The sequence below is a fragment of the Podarcis gaigeae genome (genome assembly GCF_964106915.1).
Source record: "Podarcis gaigeae genome assembly, chromosome: 3".
Lineage (NCBI taxonomy): Eukaryota > Metazoa > Chordata > Lepidosauria > Squamata > Lacertidae > Podarcis > Podarcis gaigeae.
The window spans coordinates 121,089,845-121,107,652 of NC_139680.1; the positions used below are offsets into that span (position 1 = coordinate 121,089,845).

At 45.7% G+C, this 17,808-nt stretch overlaps 3 protein-coding genes and 1 long non-coding RNA gene across 5 annotated transcripts in view; 2 read left to right on the plus strand and 2 right to left on the minus strand.

The window, feature by feature from the left end:
* Positions 1–17,808, minus strand: part of LOC310842040 (sterile alpha motif domain-containing protein 12-like) — a 225,228-nt gene that overhangs the window by 110,981 nt on the left and 96,439 nt on the right. The window lies entirely within an intron of this gene.
* PRR30 (proline rich 30) overlaps positions 1–17,808 on the minus strand; it is a 146,572-nt gene that overhangs the window by 11,286 nt on the left and 117,478 nt on the right. The gene's annotated exons all lie outside the window — the stretch shown is intronic.
* ESCO2 (establishment of sister chromatid cohesion N-acetyltransferase 2) lies at positions 484–14,862 on the plus strand. 2 transcript variants are annotated; one of them, XM_083733374.1, is made up of 11 exons: positions 484–635; positions 4,233–4,292; positions 5,520–6,516; positions 8,751–8,847; positions 9,037–9,097; positions 9,250–9,373; positions 10,226–10,357; positions 10,818–10,907; positions 11,746–11,883; positions 12,966–13,150; positions 14,033–14,862. In XM_083733374.1, the coding sequence occupies exons 2-11, from the start codon at positions 4,249–4,251 to the stop codon at positions 14,163–14,165; spliced, it is 2,001 nt and encodes a 666-aa protein (XP_083589500.1). In that variant the 5' UTR covers positions 484–635; positions 4,233–4,248; the 3' UTR covers positions 14,166–14,862. The 2 variants fall into 2 exon arrangements, with proteins under 2 accessions (XP_083589500.1, XP_083589501.1); XM_083733375.1 differs by having other exon boundaries at positions 519–634; positions 4,173–4,292.
* The window catches only part of LOC310842149, a 119,297-nt gene continuing 103,087 nt past the window's right edge, over positions 1,599–17,808 (plus strand). The window contains exon 1 of the long non-coding RNA XR_014562931.1: positions 1,599–1,835. This is a non-coding gene — a long non-coding RNA (uncharacterized lncRNA). The remainder of the gene's footprint in view (positions 1,836–17,808) is intronic.

Genomic DNA, 17,808 nt, shown 5'->3' on the forward strand with positions numbered 1-17,808 from the left:
CTATACTACGGAAGTTTTAATTAACAGAAAATCAACTACCAGGAAAATATATGCATGATTGGGGAGAGGACATTTGTTTCTGAGTAAGCAAGCAGAGAAGCAACAGCGACCCTCTCTGAGATCATTTGGAAGGGATCTCCAAGGATCATCTAGCCCAACCCCATGCAATGCAAGAAACTCGGGATCTCCCTGAGCTGCCCTGAGCCTAGCAAGCCACCAGGCGTGCAATTTGATCCCTCCACGATCCGTCGGAATCCGGGCAAGCGCGCTGCCTGCCCCTCCCGTTGCCCCCCTGCATGGATCCAGGGGACGCAACTTACCAAGAAACTACAACCCCCACAATGCCTTGCGACCAAACCCGGGCTTCTCCCATCATCTGATTGGCCAGGACTTGTTGACAGTGAGAGGTTAGCGCTTTCTATTGGTCGGGGAGCCCACGAAAGGCGGGCTTCTTCCTTTAGTCCCGTCTCCAGAGGCTACGCTCTGCACTCGGGCCAATGATCGCCGAGGCAGCGATCGGACTGGCGGCGCGGCTGGCCAATGGGCGTGAAGGCGCGAACGGGGAGAGTTTCGAACGGAGCCGCGGCGCCGTGAGGGGAAAAGAGCGGCGGGAGCTCTGAGGTGGGAAACGTGAGGTAAGAAATGGAGCAAAAGGGCGGCTTTCTGTGAGGGGGAAAGCGGCGGGGGGCGATGTTTTTAGGGTGGTAACGGTGCCCGAAATTTCCCTAGGCTCCCTTCCCGGGCGAAGAAGCCTCGGCGCCGCACTTTGGCGCGGAGCTCCCCGCACGTAGAAAGGGAGCTCCTCAGGGAGGAAGCGCGGAGGCTTGACCTAATAAAGAAAAGATATAGCGATAAATAAAATGAAGGGGGGGGGAGAGAAGAGAGACATAGAAACGGTTCTTGTCCCTCCGGGCGCCGGTGCTTGTGGGGTTCAGGAGAGGCAGGGTGAAGCTGCGGAACTCCCTGCCACCGGAGGCAGCGAGGGCCCCCGACCCCGAGCGGCTTGGGAAGAGGGAGATGGCGGGGGAGCTTCGTGGGAGCAGCCAAAGGCCACGAGACAAAGGGAGGGAAAGAACTAGACGCCCATCTATCTCTATATGGAGAAGCAGAAGCTCTCTCTCCCCCCCCGAGATATATAAAGATAGCTTTAAAAGAGGATTAGACAAATTCACCGGGGAGGGCTGGGGCTGGACTAGATGACCCCTGAGGTCCCCTTCCTGTTGGGTCTGGTTTCAAACCCTGAGCTATCTTTGCAACAGAGAGCCAGTGAATTGCAAAGACAGGGAGGATCCATGGACAGATCTTTATTTTACCTAAGTACATGCACAGAAAGGATGGCCGACCCCGGAGGACTCTTGGAAACAGGCTTTTAAACTTTCATTTATAATAATAATAATAATAATAATAATAATAATAATAATAATAATTTATTTATACCCCGCCCATCTGGCTGGGCCTCCCCAGCCACTCTGGGCGGCTTTCATAAAAACCAAAAATACAGTAAAATATCACACGTTAAAAACTTCCCTGAACAGGGCTGCCTTAAGATGTCTTCTGAATGTCCGGTAGTTGTTTATCTCTTTGACATCTGATGGGAGGGCGTTCCGCAGGGTGGGCGCCACCACCAAGAAGGCCCTCTGCCTGGTTCCCTGTAACTTGGCTTCTCGCAATGAGGGAACCGCCCGAAGGCCCTTGGCGCTAGACCTCCATGTCTGGGCTGAACGATGGGGGTGGAGACGCTCCTTCAGGTATACAGGATCGAGGCCGTTTAGGGCTTTCAAGGTCAGCACCAACACTTTGAATTGTGCTCGGAAACGTACTGGGAGCCAGTGTAGGTCTTTCAAGACCAGTGTTATATGGTCTCGGCGGCCGCTCCCTGTCACCAGTCTAGCTGCCGCATTCTGGATTAATTGCAGTTTCCGGGTCACCTTCAAAGGTAGCCCCATGTGGAGTGCATTGCAGTAGTCCAAGCGGGAGATAACCAGAGCATGCACCACTCTGGCGAGACAGTCTGCGGGCAGGGAGGGTCTCATCCTGCGTACCAGATGGAGCTGGTAAACAGCTGCCCTGGACACAGATTTGACCTGCGCCTCCATGGACAGCTGTGAGTCCAAAATGACTCCCAGGCTGTGCACCTGGTCCTTCAGGGGCACAGTTACCCCATTCAGGACCAGGGAATCCTCCACACCTGCCCGCCTCCTGTCCCCCAAAAACAGTACTTCTGTCTTGTCAGGATTCAACCTCAATCTGTTAGCCGCCATTTTCTCCTTACTCCCCTAATTCCTGTTGGTTTAAGAAATTGCCACAGACAGACTTCCTTGAACGCCTTTTTCCTACCTTACTCCTTGATATGTGCCCCCACCGTTACATACAGTCACATGCATCCCATGTACATTTAAATTAGTAATTTAAGGACAAAGGGTGTGTCTTTTAATATTCATGAGATATTTATGCGTGCGTACTTTCTTAAGTCAGCACCTGCTATTTCTTGTTGTCTTAGATTGTAAATCTTTCACTCTTAGCGCCTCTTGGCTATCTACAGGCCTTGAGCAATAAAATGAGTCCTTAAACCTAACACATTCCAAACAAGAGCTGGTAAGAGGTAATTTAACAAGTAGATGCGGGTGGCGCTGTGGGTTAAACCACTGAGCCTAGGGCATGCCAATCAGAAGGTAGGCGATTCGAATCCGCTTGACAGGGTGAGCTCCCGTTGCTCAGTCCCTGCTCCTGCCAACCTAGCAGTCCGAAAGCACACCAAAAGTGCAAGTAGATAAATAGGTACCACTCCAGCGGGAAGGTAAATGGCGTTTCTGTGCGCTGCTCTGGTTCGCCAGAAGCGGCTTAGTCCTGCTGGCCACATGACCCGGAAGCTGTACGCCGGCTCGCTCGGCCAGTAAAGCGAGATGAGTGCCGCAACCCCAGAGTCGGCCACGACTGGACCTCACGGACAGGGGTCCCTTTACCTTTAACAAATAGACGCAGGTGGCACTGTGGTCTAAACCACAGAGCCTACGGCTTGGATCAGAAGGTCGGCGGTTCGAATCCCCGCAACGGGGTGAGGTCCCATTGCTCTTTCCCAGCTCTTGCCAACCTAGCAGTTCGAAAGCACGTCAGAGTGCAAGTAGATCAATAGGTACCGCTCCGGCAGGAAGGCAAACGGTGTTTGCATGCACTGCTCTGGTTCTCCAAAAGCGGCTTAGTCATGCTGGCCACATGACCCGGAAGCTGTGTGCAGCAACCCCAGAGTCGTCCGTGACTGGACCTAATGGTCAGGGGTTCATTTACCTAACAAATAGACAAAATAAGAAATTCAACTTCAAAAAGCCAAGTTATGGACTGCAAACTGGCTTTCTTTAGCATAACACTTGATAATAATAATAATAATAATAATAATAATAATAATAATAATAATTTATTATTTATACCCCACCCATCTGGCTGAGTTTTCCCCAGCCACTCTGGGCGGCTCCCAATCAGTGTTAAAAACCGTACAGCATTACATATTAAAAACTTCCCTGAACAGATTCCTTCAGCAGGGAAGCATAGACAGCAAGCACAATTTTGTGCAGAAGCAAATATAGCTGGTTATTTTATATAAAAACAGGATCAATAATCATTTCTGACCCCACATTCCCACTCTACAATTCTCTTATTCTGCTCTTGCAAGAGGCAAGGGGTCTCTGTGGTTCTCCCATTAGAGGCAGCAGTGTTTCTGAATAGCAGTTGCTGGAAAGTGTGCTTTTTCTCTAAGCTTCTTGTGGGTTTCTCTGTGGAGCCTCTGGTTAACTGGATGGGGCCCCATTTAGCCTGATCCAGAAAGCATCTCCTTCCTTAAGCATCTGCGCTGCTCTGGCCAAGCCTGTTGATGGAGTCTCCTGGCCTGGGGCTGCCTAAGCCTGCTCCCCCCCCCCCCCCCCAGTGCTTTGCACCGCAGCTCTCCTCAGCTCCAGCCAGAATGCAGAAACTACTCCACTCCCTGATTTTTGGTTGAAGCATGTGAGCTTGTTGGAAGAAGCGAAAAGATCCAGGCTGTTTTATGCTGCTGTCCCAAGGCTAAAGGGTCTACCAGTATAAACTGGCCTGGGGGGGGGGGGCGGATCAGGAATATCAGTGGCTTGCAAAGATAGGCAAGGGATGCAAATATGAGTTCTCATTCTAATCCTGGCTCTGTGGGCAGATAGATCACACCTGTCAACACATAACTGACTAACGCACCTGCCTCTGACTTGTAGGCGCTTTGCTGAGAACATGGCGTTTGTTACTCCAAGGAAGCGAAAACACAGTATTGACAGGTGAGATTGCCGTTGCAAGTTATCCAAGAGCTTTAGCTACTGTTGTGACTTGAAAAATCAGAGGGAATTATTTTACTGTTGGTCTTGGGATGCTACAAAACGATTGGAATGTACAACATCCTGCTCTCTTCCTCTTAGGTACTTTCATTCTTCACTTTCCAAATTAATGATTAAGAGATTTGGTTTAACATTGTCCAAATTGGAGTAAGGTGTATTGCAAGTGTTATGTACTGAAGTTCTCACCCTGGGCCAGCCGGGGGATACTTTAGATAGTTTTTCACTCAGGTCCACATATGCAAATAAGGGATTGAAAGTGATGTTCAGTGATTGGATAGTTACAGAAAGTTGTTACAGTTGTGTTGTACTGGAGCTCTATATATGCAGGCTGGCTGAACCCTTTAGTTCAGTTCTGTTCTGGCCTGTGAATAAACAAGAGCTGTTTGAAGAATTGCTGTGTTGTCTGATATGTTCACCCACAACTTAACAGTAAGAGACACTGTTGTGTTATTTCATTTAGATCCAGTTTGTGATCCAATATTTTGTGTAATGAATTTCCTGTGGTAATACAGGAAACTAATTATGTTTCTTCTGAATTCACTGATTGCTTAACATAATTTAATAGGAAGAACAGAGAAAGGAGTAGGAACCCATATCCTTACCTGTAAATTTTTATAACTTGATTTTTTTTATCATCTTCCAATATGTATTTGTCATCTTACACATCCATCACATGTGGAAATGCACCAAATTTCAGTATCTTCAACTGGCTAATCTAGCTCTTAAAAGATTGCATAGGTTCTTCTAAAGTTAGAATGATGTCATATGCAAAAAGTTTTATCCCCCCCCCTTTAAGTAAAGAGTGAAATATTAACTTTATATTGTTGTAATGGATTACACTTCCTCACACCGGCCAGACCTCAACCCCAGTCCAGTGCCCGAACCATAGAGGATGTAATGACTGTCCCTCAGGAGCCTCTGGGTAATGTAACGGAAATTCTTACTGTGATTTTCTTTTCCCAGAGTCTCCTGAAGGACAGTATCCACCACACTGGGAGAGCCTTCATGGTTCATTAGTTGTATCTGGAGAAGGCAATTTAAACTCAGTGCACTAACTTTTCTTTTATATGGTCTGTGTATGATACTTTGGATATGGAGTCGTCACTGGCTATGGTTGTTGTTTTACTGTTTATGCATAATGAAAACAAACATTAACTTTACATTTTGCAGCTTGTTACTAGTACACAGGAATCCAGCGAAAAAACTGATGATGGAATTCGTTGGGGATCTGCCTGTAACAGATCCTGCAGGACAGCATACTGTATCTCAAATGCTGAGTTTCCAAGATGAAGAAAAAGAAAATCAAAACCTGTCCCAAGCATCAAGAATATCACAGAAGCTTGATAAGTCTCCACTACAAACGGCCAGTGTGCCAAAGGGGATACAAAGGGAGTTTCCACAGAGAACGTCTCCTGAGTGTGGCAGCACATACAGTTCCATTGTACCCCCCAGCTCCTTTTACAACAAAGGGAAGCAATATCTAAACCTGCTGGAGAGGAAACTAGCAAATGAAAGCCATCCTCTGAATCCAAGAAATGATGACGGAAACCTACCTGCGGCCAACAAGACTGAGACAACACAGCTGAAAGTGATGACAAACAGGAGCAGAACTTCAAAAGCATCCAAGCGGCCTGCTGCTTCCAGGCAGGCCAAGGCTTTGCCAAGAAACACCAAAAAAGCCAAGGTAGAGGTGGTGCTTCCCAAGCCTGTGGAGGGGAACAAGGATGCTAACTGTGCTATTCAAAATAAAGTGGAGACTCCTTTTAAAGTATTAAGCATGAAATTCAAACCTGTACCGAAACTCCAGACGGGGGCAGCATTCTTTGCCACTGGAAAGAAATGGCAGCCTGGCTCTAAGAAGATACTTTCATCTCCATCGTCCCCCTGCTCAGTTAGCAAGCCCACAGTAAAAGAGAGACAGGGCAGACACCTGGCTCATTCCAAGCTCCACTTGTCCACTGAAAGCGAAGCAACGGAAGCAGGCAGGAAAGGAAGCCCCAAAGAGAAAAAATACAATCGTGTGGAAGATGGTGTGAAATTGATCTGCAATACAAGGCAGGAGACTCTGTGTGAAGTGGACCTGTTGCAAGATACCAGCCCTCTCCAAACGTCTCATTCTGGTTGCTCAGAGACTCTGGTAGAAAAGGAAGCTGATGCTGGAACTCAGGTATGTAGAATCTATGAAAACTGGTAACCAAAGTTTGCATTTATGGAATTTCTGCTGCGATACACAATTTTGGAGCTTCACCGTGTGTAGACAATGTTTTGTCCATTGAATATTTATTTAATTTGTATACTGCCCTTCGCCCGAAGAGTGATTCAAACATAAAAATACAAAATGAGAACACATAATGCATAATAAAGCAAATAGCAAATACAAACCAATCATCCCCCTCCCACAAACACATTTTAAAAAGCGTGGTAATCAGCCAGATGCCTGGTTGAAGAGAAATGTTTTCACTTGGCACCTAAAGATATGTGTGAGGAATGTGTGTGGTTGCTCACGAAGATAACAGCCAGGACTCCGACCTGTCTTTTACAGGTTTTATTGAGTGCAAAAACTATGTACAGTGCAGAAGTCCAAAATCCATGTCTGCCTCAATCACCAGCAGATTCCGCAAGTGGTTTCTTCTGGTTTGCCCTCCAGCACAAAAGCCTGGGAAAACCCCCTCTCTGCCTCTTCTCCTTACGCTTACTTCCCTGGCGAAAACTACCGTATTTTTCGCCCTGTAGGTCGCACTTTTCCCCCTCCAAAAATGAAGGGGAAATTGTGTGCGTCCTATGGGGCGAATGCAGGCTTTCGCTGAAGCCTGGAGAGCGAGAGGCATCGGTGCGCACCAACACCTCTCGCGCTCCAGGAAGCTATCCATAAGCCTTGCGCGCCCGGGGGGGAGTTCCCCCCGACGCGCAAGGCTTGCTGGCGGCAGCCTGCAGCACGGGGCGCTCTCCGGAGGACGCCCTGTGTTTCGCACAGGTGTCGGCAAGCCTTGCGCACCCGGGGGAACTCCCCTCGGGAGTGCAAGGGTTGCGGGCGGTAGCCTGCAGCGCGGAGCACGGGGCGCCCTCCGGAGGATGCCCCGTGCTCCGCACAAGTGTCGGCAAGCCCCGCGCACCTAGGGGATCTCCCCCCGGGCGTGGAAGGCTTGCGGGCGGCAGCCTGCAACATGGGGCGCCCTCCGGAGGACGCCCCGTGCTTCGCGCAGGTGTCCGCAGTCTGCCGTCCGGCGCGTGGGGCACCCTGAAGCAGAGCGCCCCTCGCGCCGGGCAGACATCCGCAGCATGGGCAGCCCCGCGGGAGTTCCCATAGTGAGCCTTTTTCAGCAACCCCCCCTTCTTTCTTCATCCGTTTCTCCTGCGGGCTCGCCTTAACCACACTCTGACAAAGTGCAGCTGCTCAACAAAGGGGGAGGCTCTCTGTACGTTCCTGCCTCTCTCCCCTCCCCTGATGGCAGCTCCCTGACAATATGTAATGAAGGCTCCAAGTGAGCTTCCCTGTGTGGAGCATTCCACAAACTTGGAGCAGAAAATGTCCTTTCTTGTGTTGTCGCCCTCCGTAAAAAGAAGGACCACAAGAAGACGTAAAAAGAAGGACCACAAATGATGATTGCAGGGTCTGGATCTGTTCATATGGGGAGAGGCGATCCTTCAGGTATTATGGTGTTGAATGCACTGTACATTAGCAGGTTATACACCATCCTTTAATTCTTTTTAAAATCTCACAAGCAAGCAAAGAAAATTTCAATTAATATAACACAGTATAATAAACACTTAATATTAACACAGGTGTCAAAATCAGTAAGATCCAATAAAGCCATAAATTAACACTACTTCAGAAGAAAATACTGAAAGGCCAAAGCCAAAAATTCATAAAATTTGATATCTGAGTAGCCTCTCTGCAGTAGGCTTTCCATGTATGAGATGTCAGAATTGGGTGCGGGGATGAGGACACCTCTAGTCACCACACATTTTACCTTTCAGCAACTTGGAGACTTGAAAAAGGGTTTCATAATGTTCAGCAGTAAAAATGAGGAATTTGCAGAAATCTCTGCCTTCTATTCACAGAATTCACTGGGTCAACAAGCCTGTTAGCATGGCAACAGTTTTAGATATGTTACTATGCCATGGTCACTCTGGCATTCCATGACAGCTAGTGCATCTTATTAAATCCCACCTTTCTTCCATGACATGGAGGGTGCTGTTTGCAGTGGTGGTTTTCTATTAAGCCACTGACCAGACCTAGATCTGTGCTTCTTTTCAGCAAGGTTGCTCCATTGCATTTCTTCATATCATTCCCTCAAACCTTAAATGGAAACTTCTGAAGGGGTAACCAAGTAGCAAAATTTATTATTGGGGCACCTTGAAAATTTGCCTTGTCGAAAAAACATTTGTCTTCTTCATTAGGACCCTGAAGAAATCTTGCAGGGATCACCAAAAAACGTGGACAAGCACGAGACTGCCTCTTCCAGCAAGCTTTCTAGTACGATAATCAAGGATAAGCGTAAGTAACATTGAGAATATATTACAATCTCAGATGCATCTGTTCTGTGTTCATGGAAAGCTTGATAGGCCCACCCTATCATGTTCATCACAATACTCTGAATAGAGAAAGTTCTCCATGTCATTGGGACCTGGCACAAATTGCCAATGGAGGATAGAAATCACATTATTTTTTTTCTCTTTTCCCCAGAGCCATCTTCAGCAAGTGACACCCATCCATTTTTCAGTACGCCTTCCAGCAACAAAAAAAGGTATGGCAATCTTGTTCTGATATTCAGAAGTGATATGTAGGTGAAAGGAGTTCTTCAGTTTTGATACTTTTCTTTATGAACCTGTTTTCCCCGGTGAATATTTACTATATAATCCATTACTACAAGATATAAATTCCTTAAATAAATTTCAGGCCACACAGTCTCTCAGATGAGCAGTCTTCAGCTGTATCGTTCAGTCCAGTAGGACAGAAGGTTCCTGCCATTCTGAGAACCAGCAAGAAGACAAAGGAACTGAGCAAAGATCAGATGATCATTGTAAGTATATTTCTGAATATATTGTTAATGACTGTCAGGTCAACTAATGCCATGCAACTTGGAGCTTCTATTTTAGAATAGAAAAGCCCACCTTAGCTGCTAATCAGCTTTATATGCACTCCTAAAACATTGTACAGTGGTACCTCGGGTTACATACGCTTCAGGTTACAGACTCCGCTAACCCAGAAATAGTGCTTCAGGTTAAGAACTTTGCTTCAGGATGAGAACAGAAATCGTGCTCCGGCGGCAGCGGGAGGCCCCATTAGCTAAAGTGGTGCTTCAGGTTAAGAACAGTTTCAGGTTAAGTATGGACCTCTGGAACAAATTAAGTACTTAACCCGAGGTACCACTGTACATGGAAGTGAGAGCTGGACCATAAAGAAGGCTGATCGCCGAAGAATGGATGCTTTTGAATTCTGGTGCTGGAGGAGACTCTTGAGAGTCCCATGGACTGCAAGAAGATCCAACCTCTCCATTCTTAAGGAAATCAGCCCTGAGTGCTCACTGGAAGGACAGATCCTGAAGCTGAGGCTCCAAGACTTTGGCCACCTCATGAGAAGAGAAGACTCCCTGGAAAAGACCCTGATGTTGGGAAAGATGGAGGGCACCAGGAGAAGGGGACAACCAAGGACGAGATGGTTGGATAGTGTTCTTGAAGCTGCCAGCATGAGTCTGACCAAACTGCGGGAGGCAGTGGAAGACAGGAGGGCCTGGCGTGCTCTGGTCCAGGGGGTCACGAAGAGTCGGACACGACTAAATGACTAAACAACAACAATCACTGTACAGTTTTTTCCTGATGCCTCAGGCCGGTTTGGGCATGGCAACATGGTAACTCCCTCTTTCCCCTGACAGGATGCTGGCCAGAAACATTTTGGTGCCACTGTCTGCAAATCATGTGGTATGGTCTACTCAGCTGCGAGCCCAGAAGATGAAACACAGCATGCCCAGTATCATCAGCGGTTCCTTGAAGGAATAAAATATGTGGTAAGACACAAACTAAATGCACCATGGTATCCTTTGTGAATTGATTTTGTTTTGGACAACAGAATTCCCTAGAGCATACCTTGCTAAATGGAACAGGGAATTCTTAGGAAACTGAGCACAAATGTTATCTGAGCTCAACAATCCAGCACACACTCCAGCATTTTGTGTGAGAAGTACTTCACTTGAGTGTCTTTTGCATGGCTGAGACTCTTCATGGTGCCTTCCAGATGTTTTGGAGTACAACTCCCATTGTTCCTGAATATCGGCCTTGCTGGCTAGGACTGATGGGAGTTGGAGCCCAACATCTGGAGGGCCAGAGGTTGGGGAAGACTACCGTAAAGGAACGTGGAGGTTGTTTTAATCATGACTTTAATATATGTAGTGGTTTACAACTCTCACGAATTAAAGTCTTGGGCATCTACACTTTTTGCCCTCTTCTGTCTTTTTCTCCTTTTGATAGAGCTGGAAGAATGAACATGTTGCTGCAGAATTCTGGGATGGAAAAATTGTCTTGATTCTTCAGGATGATCCAAAATATGCCATCAAAAAGGTGCAGTGCTGACTTTTCTTCTAGTCTTGCTCCTCCAAGTGGGAGTGGTCTGCTACTTGATGCGAAGGAAGAATCTGGAGCATACACTCCTGGTTCTTTTTTCTTTTAGTTGTGGATTGACCCTTCTCACAAAGGTGGGTGTGGTTCACCCCAAACAGCTTGGTAGGCCTGCAGGCTGGAGATTCTCCACAACTGGTGTAAAATATTTGCCCTACCTCCAAGTAAAATGAACTAATTTTAAAGTGTGTACAGTGGTACCTCGGGTTGCATACGCTTCAGGTTACAGACTCCGCTAACCCAGAAATAGTACCTCGGATTAAGAACTTTGCTTCAGGATGAGAACAGAAATCACATGACGACGGCGCGACGGCAGTGGGAGGCCCCATTAGCTAAAGTGGTGCTTCAGGTTAAGAACGGACCTCCGGAATGAATTAAGTACTTAAACCGAGGTACCACTGTATGTATTCTTGTTTATTTATTATTATTATTTTAATTTTTTTTAATAAGGGAAAGTCTCCACCTTCCTCACTGTATCAGTTCTATTTACTTTTTCTGGCTCTTTTCCTTTTTAGTTTGTTAAATTTGAATTTTAAAAAATTAACTTGTTTGGAGCAAAATTAGGGTGTTTTTTTCCAGCCACACTTCTTGTATTGTTACAAAAAAATACACCCGTTGCCTCAGATTTTAGGATTTAATCATGAATTCTTCAGTTGTTTCTGCGGATAACTGCTGGAAGGCGCAGTACCAATGTATTTAGAAAAAAATGTTTGTTGTGACCTGGATTGAGTTTTGTCTAGTTTAGTTGCTGAGCTTTATATATGGCATTTTCCTTGCACAGGCTGAAGCAGTACGGGAGCTTGTAGATAATGAGCTTGGATTTAAACAAGTTGTGTTGCGCTGTCCAACCCAAACATATCTGTTTGTATCCACTGAAAAGAAGATTGTTGGCTGCTTAATTGCTGAGCCGGTCAGACAGGTGAGTAACTTGACAAGTGGAAAGAGCGATAATCTGGATCAGGGCAGACCCTTGATACAGGAGTTCATCCTTAGAGGTGTTTGTGACTTGGCAAAGAGGAGCAGTGCAGTTGACTAGACCTCTTTCAGCCACGTGTCTTGCTGCTTGAATAAAGCAAACCACTTTAGTCCTAAGAACTCGGTCTGCTGGTAACTCTCACTGCACTGAAAGCAGGATTTTGTCACTTGGAGCAAAATCTTTTGACAGTATGGAAACAATTTAAAAACAGTTGGGAGTGTCTGCTGTTCATTCTTAGATGTGAAGGGAAACATATTGCTAGAAATGGGAAGTGAAAGTTCTTCATCAAGTTTGATAAATGTGGACTGGAGCTCTGGCTGCAAGTCTCCACTGTGCCTGGCAACTCCTCTTTCTGCTTGTAGTTCTAAGTCCTTGCTAGATGGGACTCAGTGAGCTTACCTTTCCTTAGCTAATGGATTCTGTTGGGTTAGTTCCCTTTACAGAGAAAGAAGTGTCATCTGCTTAACGAAAGCTGCACAATATACCTCTTCCAGAGCATTAAATCGCTCTTGTCCTAGATAAAGGAAAAAGTAAATGGGGAGGAGAGGCCAATTGCAAGAAAAATGAATATGCACATTTTCTCTGCTGTCTTGTATGTCAGAACAAATCTGTCTTTTAGAGCCTTTTAGCTGGTCCCTTATTCTGATCTAACATCATTCTAAATGAGTTTCTGGGCTGGTATCATTCCAGTGTAGCTCTCCCCTGGAGATGAGCCCACTGACACATTCCCATGCCTAGATGGCTGGCTGTTCATAGCATTTTAATTGTGGCGATTGTTAATCTGTTGCTGTAAAAATAGCTTCTTAAAGGCTAACAAATGTTTTATGGATGACATTTGTAGGTAACTCTGCTTCACCAAGAATAATTGAAGCACTTCTGGCATTTGGTGCAGACACCCCAAACATGGTGCTTTGGACATCGTGGTGTGTCCCATTGAAGCCTTGCATAAAGTGTGCTTTGTTAGAGGCTTGCTGCTGTTTCCCCCACCCCACTGCCTTGTTATAAGCGTATCCTGTTGTTCCTAGGCTTACCAAGTGCTTTCAGAGCCTCCAACAGTGTCAGGGTCTCCTACTAATGACAGTCTGGAGCCTCAGCGTGCCTGGTGCTGCTCAACAAAGCCAGAGAAGGTGTTTTGTGGGATCAGCAGAATCTGGGTGTTCAGCCTGATGCGGAGAAGAGGCATTGCCAGTCGTCTAGTGGATGTGATGAGGTAAGGAAATGTAATATCTGAAATAAAAGTAGACAGTGTTCTCAGATATCAATTTTGATTTTGCCATCAATTTTGATTTTAATTAATTTTATAATTTTTTATAATGTTGCACTGTTTTAGTGTTGTTAGCCGCCCTGAGCCCGGCTTCGGCTGGGGAGGGCGGGATATAAATAAAAATTATTATTATTATTATTATTATTATTATTATTATTATTATTATTATATGACCTTCTGGGATTACAGCCAGTTTTCAGTTTGCTTTAAAGGAGGTTTACCAGCAAGTAATATAATACTTAGGATCTGGTTCCTGCTTAAAGATCTAGTGTATGAACCACATACAGCAGGGTGTTGAGAGAAACTTGGACTTAACTGCCTCTCTGACTCCCAAGCCTGGTGCATATGCTTTGGTCAGTGATAGTTTGGGGCTCTGTATAACAGAAACGAAACAATCTTCGTTCCTCCTCACCCCACCCAAGGCCCACTTTCTGATGCAGATCACAGCCTTGCAAACACCCCATGCATAAAACATTCTTCATGAACCAAGGCTTGTGAGAATATATTACCATACAAGTATGCCCCAGCCATCACCCACAAGAGGTTTGCAGATCCTATACAACACATTGAAGCTTGGTGGGTGTCTTAAGTTTCAGATAACACTAGTTTTTTAAAACAAGCTTTTCCTTCTAATCCAGAAAACTGTGCCCAGTGATTGTGAGTGTTCAGTGATGAGGGAAAAGGCACTCCTTGCATGTCCGGTGTGTTCCCCATTTCTTTAATACTGACAAATTTAAATATACAAACTGACCAAAACTGAAATGAGCATGAAAACAGGACTGGATCCTTGCGTTACATTGATAACTTTTCTTTTCTTTTCTTTTCCAGACGTACATTCTTATTTGGCTCTTTCTTAAACACCAACGAAATTGCTTTTTCTGACCCCACACCAGATGGCAAGCTATTTGCAGCCAAGTATTGCCAAACACCCAACTTCCTTGTTTATAATTTCATTAGTTAAGGTCAGTTGAGGGTGTCTTCCTACGAAGATTCAACAAGCTATTTTGTCATTTTCCGTGTGTTATATTCTGCATTTTAACATTGTAATATAAATTAGGAGCGGCAACAAACCATGTTTGTGTTGCTTTAAAAAGTTTTATTCTGAAAGTTGAAACTTTCAAAGTTGATTGTAAGTTTTAGATGGTACGAAGAGAAGGCCAATTTAGTCTATCTACAGCTGACATCTGCTTGAGCTATTTGTATCCTCTGCCTCCAGCGTTCCGAAACTTTGAACTCCTTCTGTCAAAACTATTACTATAATAGAAGATTGGCTTCTTTGTTTAGGTGAGAGTTTGAAGTCAGGGGCCAGTGTTCCTTCAGATATTGGACCTAATGGTCGGAGATGACTGGAGATGTAGTTCTGCAACATCTAGAAGGTGACTTATTCTCCATTCTTGCTTTAAGCTAAAGAAAGTCACTCTTGACAAAGAGTGAAATCTTCCTCACAGAATGGAGGTAGGAAGAGTCTGAGATGTTCTAATGCTGCTATGGGCCAGTTAAATATTCTTTTTGCACCTGTTGGTGGCTGCACAGCATGAGGCTACTTCTGCAATCCTAAAGCATGGGATTTTGAATCCTGAGCCTGTGTCTGGGAACTGCTGCAATTATTGCACTAAACCTTGTTCGAACAAGTGTGTTCAAATAAAATATTTGTGTAATTTTGTCTCTTTGTGCTCATGTCAATATTGCTGTGTCTGGTGGGGTTTGTTGGCTTCCATCTGTCTTGGGAGACAATGGAAAAGTATGCCTTTGTGGGCGTAGTCTGTTAGAAATATGATAGGGGTGCCAAAAAGTCTGGCTCATAAAGAGAACTTGTAGCAGTCCTCACAAGTTTAAACGGGGTTAAAACAAAAATCACCTATATCCTTTCACTTTTAATGAAAATCATTGATAGCTAACTTACTACACTATTGTCTTTTCTATATGCCCAGATATGCTTTTCTATTCTACGTGCACCAGAAATGTAAAGCCTATAAGGCAGAGAGAGAGAGAGAGAGAGAGAGAGAGAAACTTCCACTTGAATAACAGTGGCTGAAAAGAACCGAAAAGCTCCCTCCCTTTCCGATTAGATTGCTAAAAGAATGTGGGGTGAGAGAGATAGAGAACAGAATCAGGTGTAGATTTTTGTGTGAAAAGAGGTAGGGTTGATTCTGATATTGATCATGTATTACTGGGCTGAGCTTGTGCTTAGTGACACCGTCCGTAATTCTTTGTTGTATCTGTGGTTCCTGCTGCAGGGGTTGGACCACAATCTAACTAGAATTTCCAACTGTACAGTTCTCTGATTCTGCGTCTGCCTGCTTCAGCCATGTCCTTGCACTCTGCTCTAGTTGATATTTTCAGGGTCCTGGGGCAGGCAAGAAACTAGATCCCACAATCTTGGGAGTAGGCCCACCTTTCGTGCATCATTCTATTCATACAACTAGTGGCATCTGTTGTGAGACAATGGAGTCACTTGTATTGAAATGACAGAAGGAAAAGATTCACAATGGGCAAACACATCCTATCAAGCCTCTTGAAAGGGAATGGGGAGTTGATCTCACTGAAATGGAGGTAAAGGTAAAGGGACCCCTGACCATTAGGTCCAGTCATGGCCGACTCTGGGGTTGCAGCGCTCATCTCGCTTTATTGGCCGAGGGAGCCGGCATATAGCTTCCAGGTCATGTGGCCAGCATGACTAAGCCGCTTTTGGCGAACCAGAGCAGCACACAGAAACACCGTTTACCTTCCTGCCAGAGCAGTACCTATTTATCTACTTGCACTTTGACGTGCTTTCGAAGTGCTAGGTTGGCAGGAGCAGGGACCGAGCAACGGCAGCTCACCCCGTCGTGGGGATTCGAACCGCCAACCTTCTGATCGGCAAATCCTAGGCTCTGTGGTTTAACCTACAGTGCCACCTGGAAATGGGGCCTTGCTTTGTTATGTAATTTATCTTTTGTCACCTAAGAGTAAGCTTCCTGGCTATCCCTTTCACTATGGCCTTGAGCTAATTTTCTGCTACACATACAGCCTGTTTGCTGAAAATGGGACTTTTACCAAAGGGTTTAAAACTCCTATCAAGCTGGAGTAGCTTTGATAATCTTTCATTTTCAGGACGTTGGTGCACCAATGCAACTCTTACTTGTTTTACTCCTTTAAGTGGGGGCCAGAGCAATGCCATTGAGGTTATAGAACACTAACATCACAAATACACCTGTTAGAGTGACTAAACAGCTTATGATGAATTTAAGGAGTTTTTTATGTGGGGACATCATCTCTTGTAGCAGTTTGTGTCAGATTCAAATGAAGGAGGCTGCTTCTGGGTAGAAGTAGAATCTCTGAAACAAAACCCTCTTCAGTATCGTGGTCCTAATCCCCACATGGAATCCTTTCAGATGTCTTGTGCATGAGGTGGGATTGTCTTCTATAACCCACGCTGCTTTTATGTCCACTACAGTAGTACCTCGGGTTACATACGCTTCAGGTTACAGACTCCGCTAATCCATAAATAGTGCTTCAGGTTAAGAACTTTGCTTCAGGATGAGAACAGAAATTGTGCTCCAGTAGCATGGCAGCAGCAGGAGGCCCCATTAGCTAAAAGGGTGCTTCAGGTTAAGAACAGTTTCAGGTTAGGAACGGACATTCAGAACGCATTAAGTACTTAACCCGAAGTACCACAGTATTCTGTACCAAACACTACGTAATTTCGCCATCTTGGTTCAGAGCCTTATGGCATCAGCATATAAACAGCTAAATTTTGTGTGCCTGTATGGCTGTCATGCCATTTTGTTTGCGATTGCAGAGTTCTATCCCACCCTACATGAATGATCTGGAATAGGAACACCCCAATATTTGTCCCAGTTTCTCCTCAGTAATTAACAAATCTAAGCCTCAACTCCACCATCTCAGCTGTCCTGTCTAGTTTTGGCCCCCAAGCGTGTTGTAAGAACTGGGAGTATACTAACAAAGGTACTGGATTTCAACTTCCTACCTAACAAGCTCCTTGGAGGTTTGGACTCATCTGGGAATGAAACCCAGACTGTCCTGATCCTTAGCCCAACAAGTACCGTAGTTTTCGCTCCAAAACACGCACTTTTTTGCTCCTAGAAAGTAAGGGAAAATGCCTGTGCGTGTTAAGGAGCGAATGCACGGATCGGAGCCATGGCTGCCGTCAGTCAAGCAGAGCGGAGCCGCTTACACACTCTACGAGGCTCTTTCGCTTTGCTTGCTTTAAAGCGACCTGGAGCCGGGGAGGAGGGAGGGAAGGAGAGCCATGGCAGCAAAGCGGGCAGCAGCCTCTTACGCGGGAGGAGGGACAGACGCTAGCAAAGGTCCGTGCGCTCTCTAAACAGAGCAATGAGGCTGCAGAGGGACGGCAGGAAAGATAAAATTTAAGCAACCAGCAGCAAAATAAAACCAACCTCGAGCTCTGAGCCACGCAGTGAAAACCAGGAAGTTAAAGAAAAAAGGCTGGGGGTGAGGGAGAGGGGAAAACTTCGCAAATCCCCGCGTCTCAGCTGATCCGCTGGGAGGGAGCAGCTTGTTTTCAGGCAGGATAGATTCGAGCATTGTCTGGGTCCTAGTGCCCCTATCACTTTTTTGTGCTCTTCTATTGCTGCTGGTGG

What these genes read in the sequence shown, in the direction of transcription:
- ESCO2 (XM_083733374.1), top strand. Translation starts at nt 4,249, where the DNA reads ATGGCGTTTGTTACTCCAAGGAAGCGAAAACACAGTATTGACAG. An exon ending in TTGAAGGAATAAAATATGTG is followed by an intron (nt 10,358 to 10,817) that starts GTAAGACACAAA and finishes TCCTTTTGATAG; the next exon opens with AGCTGGAAGAATGAACATGT. An exon ending in CAAAATATGCCATCAAAAAG is followed by an intron (nt 10,908 to 11,745) that starts GTGCAGTGCTGA and finishes TTCCTTGCACAG; the next exon opens with GCTGAAGCAGTACGGGAGCT.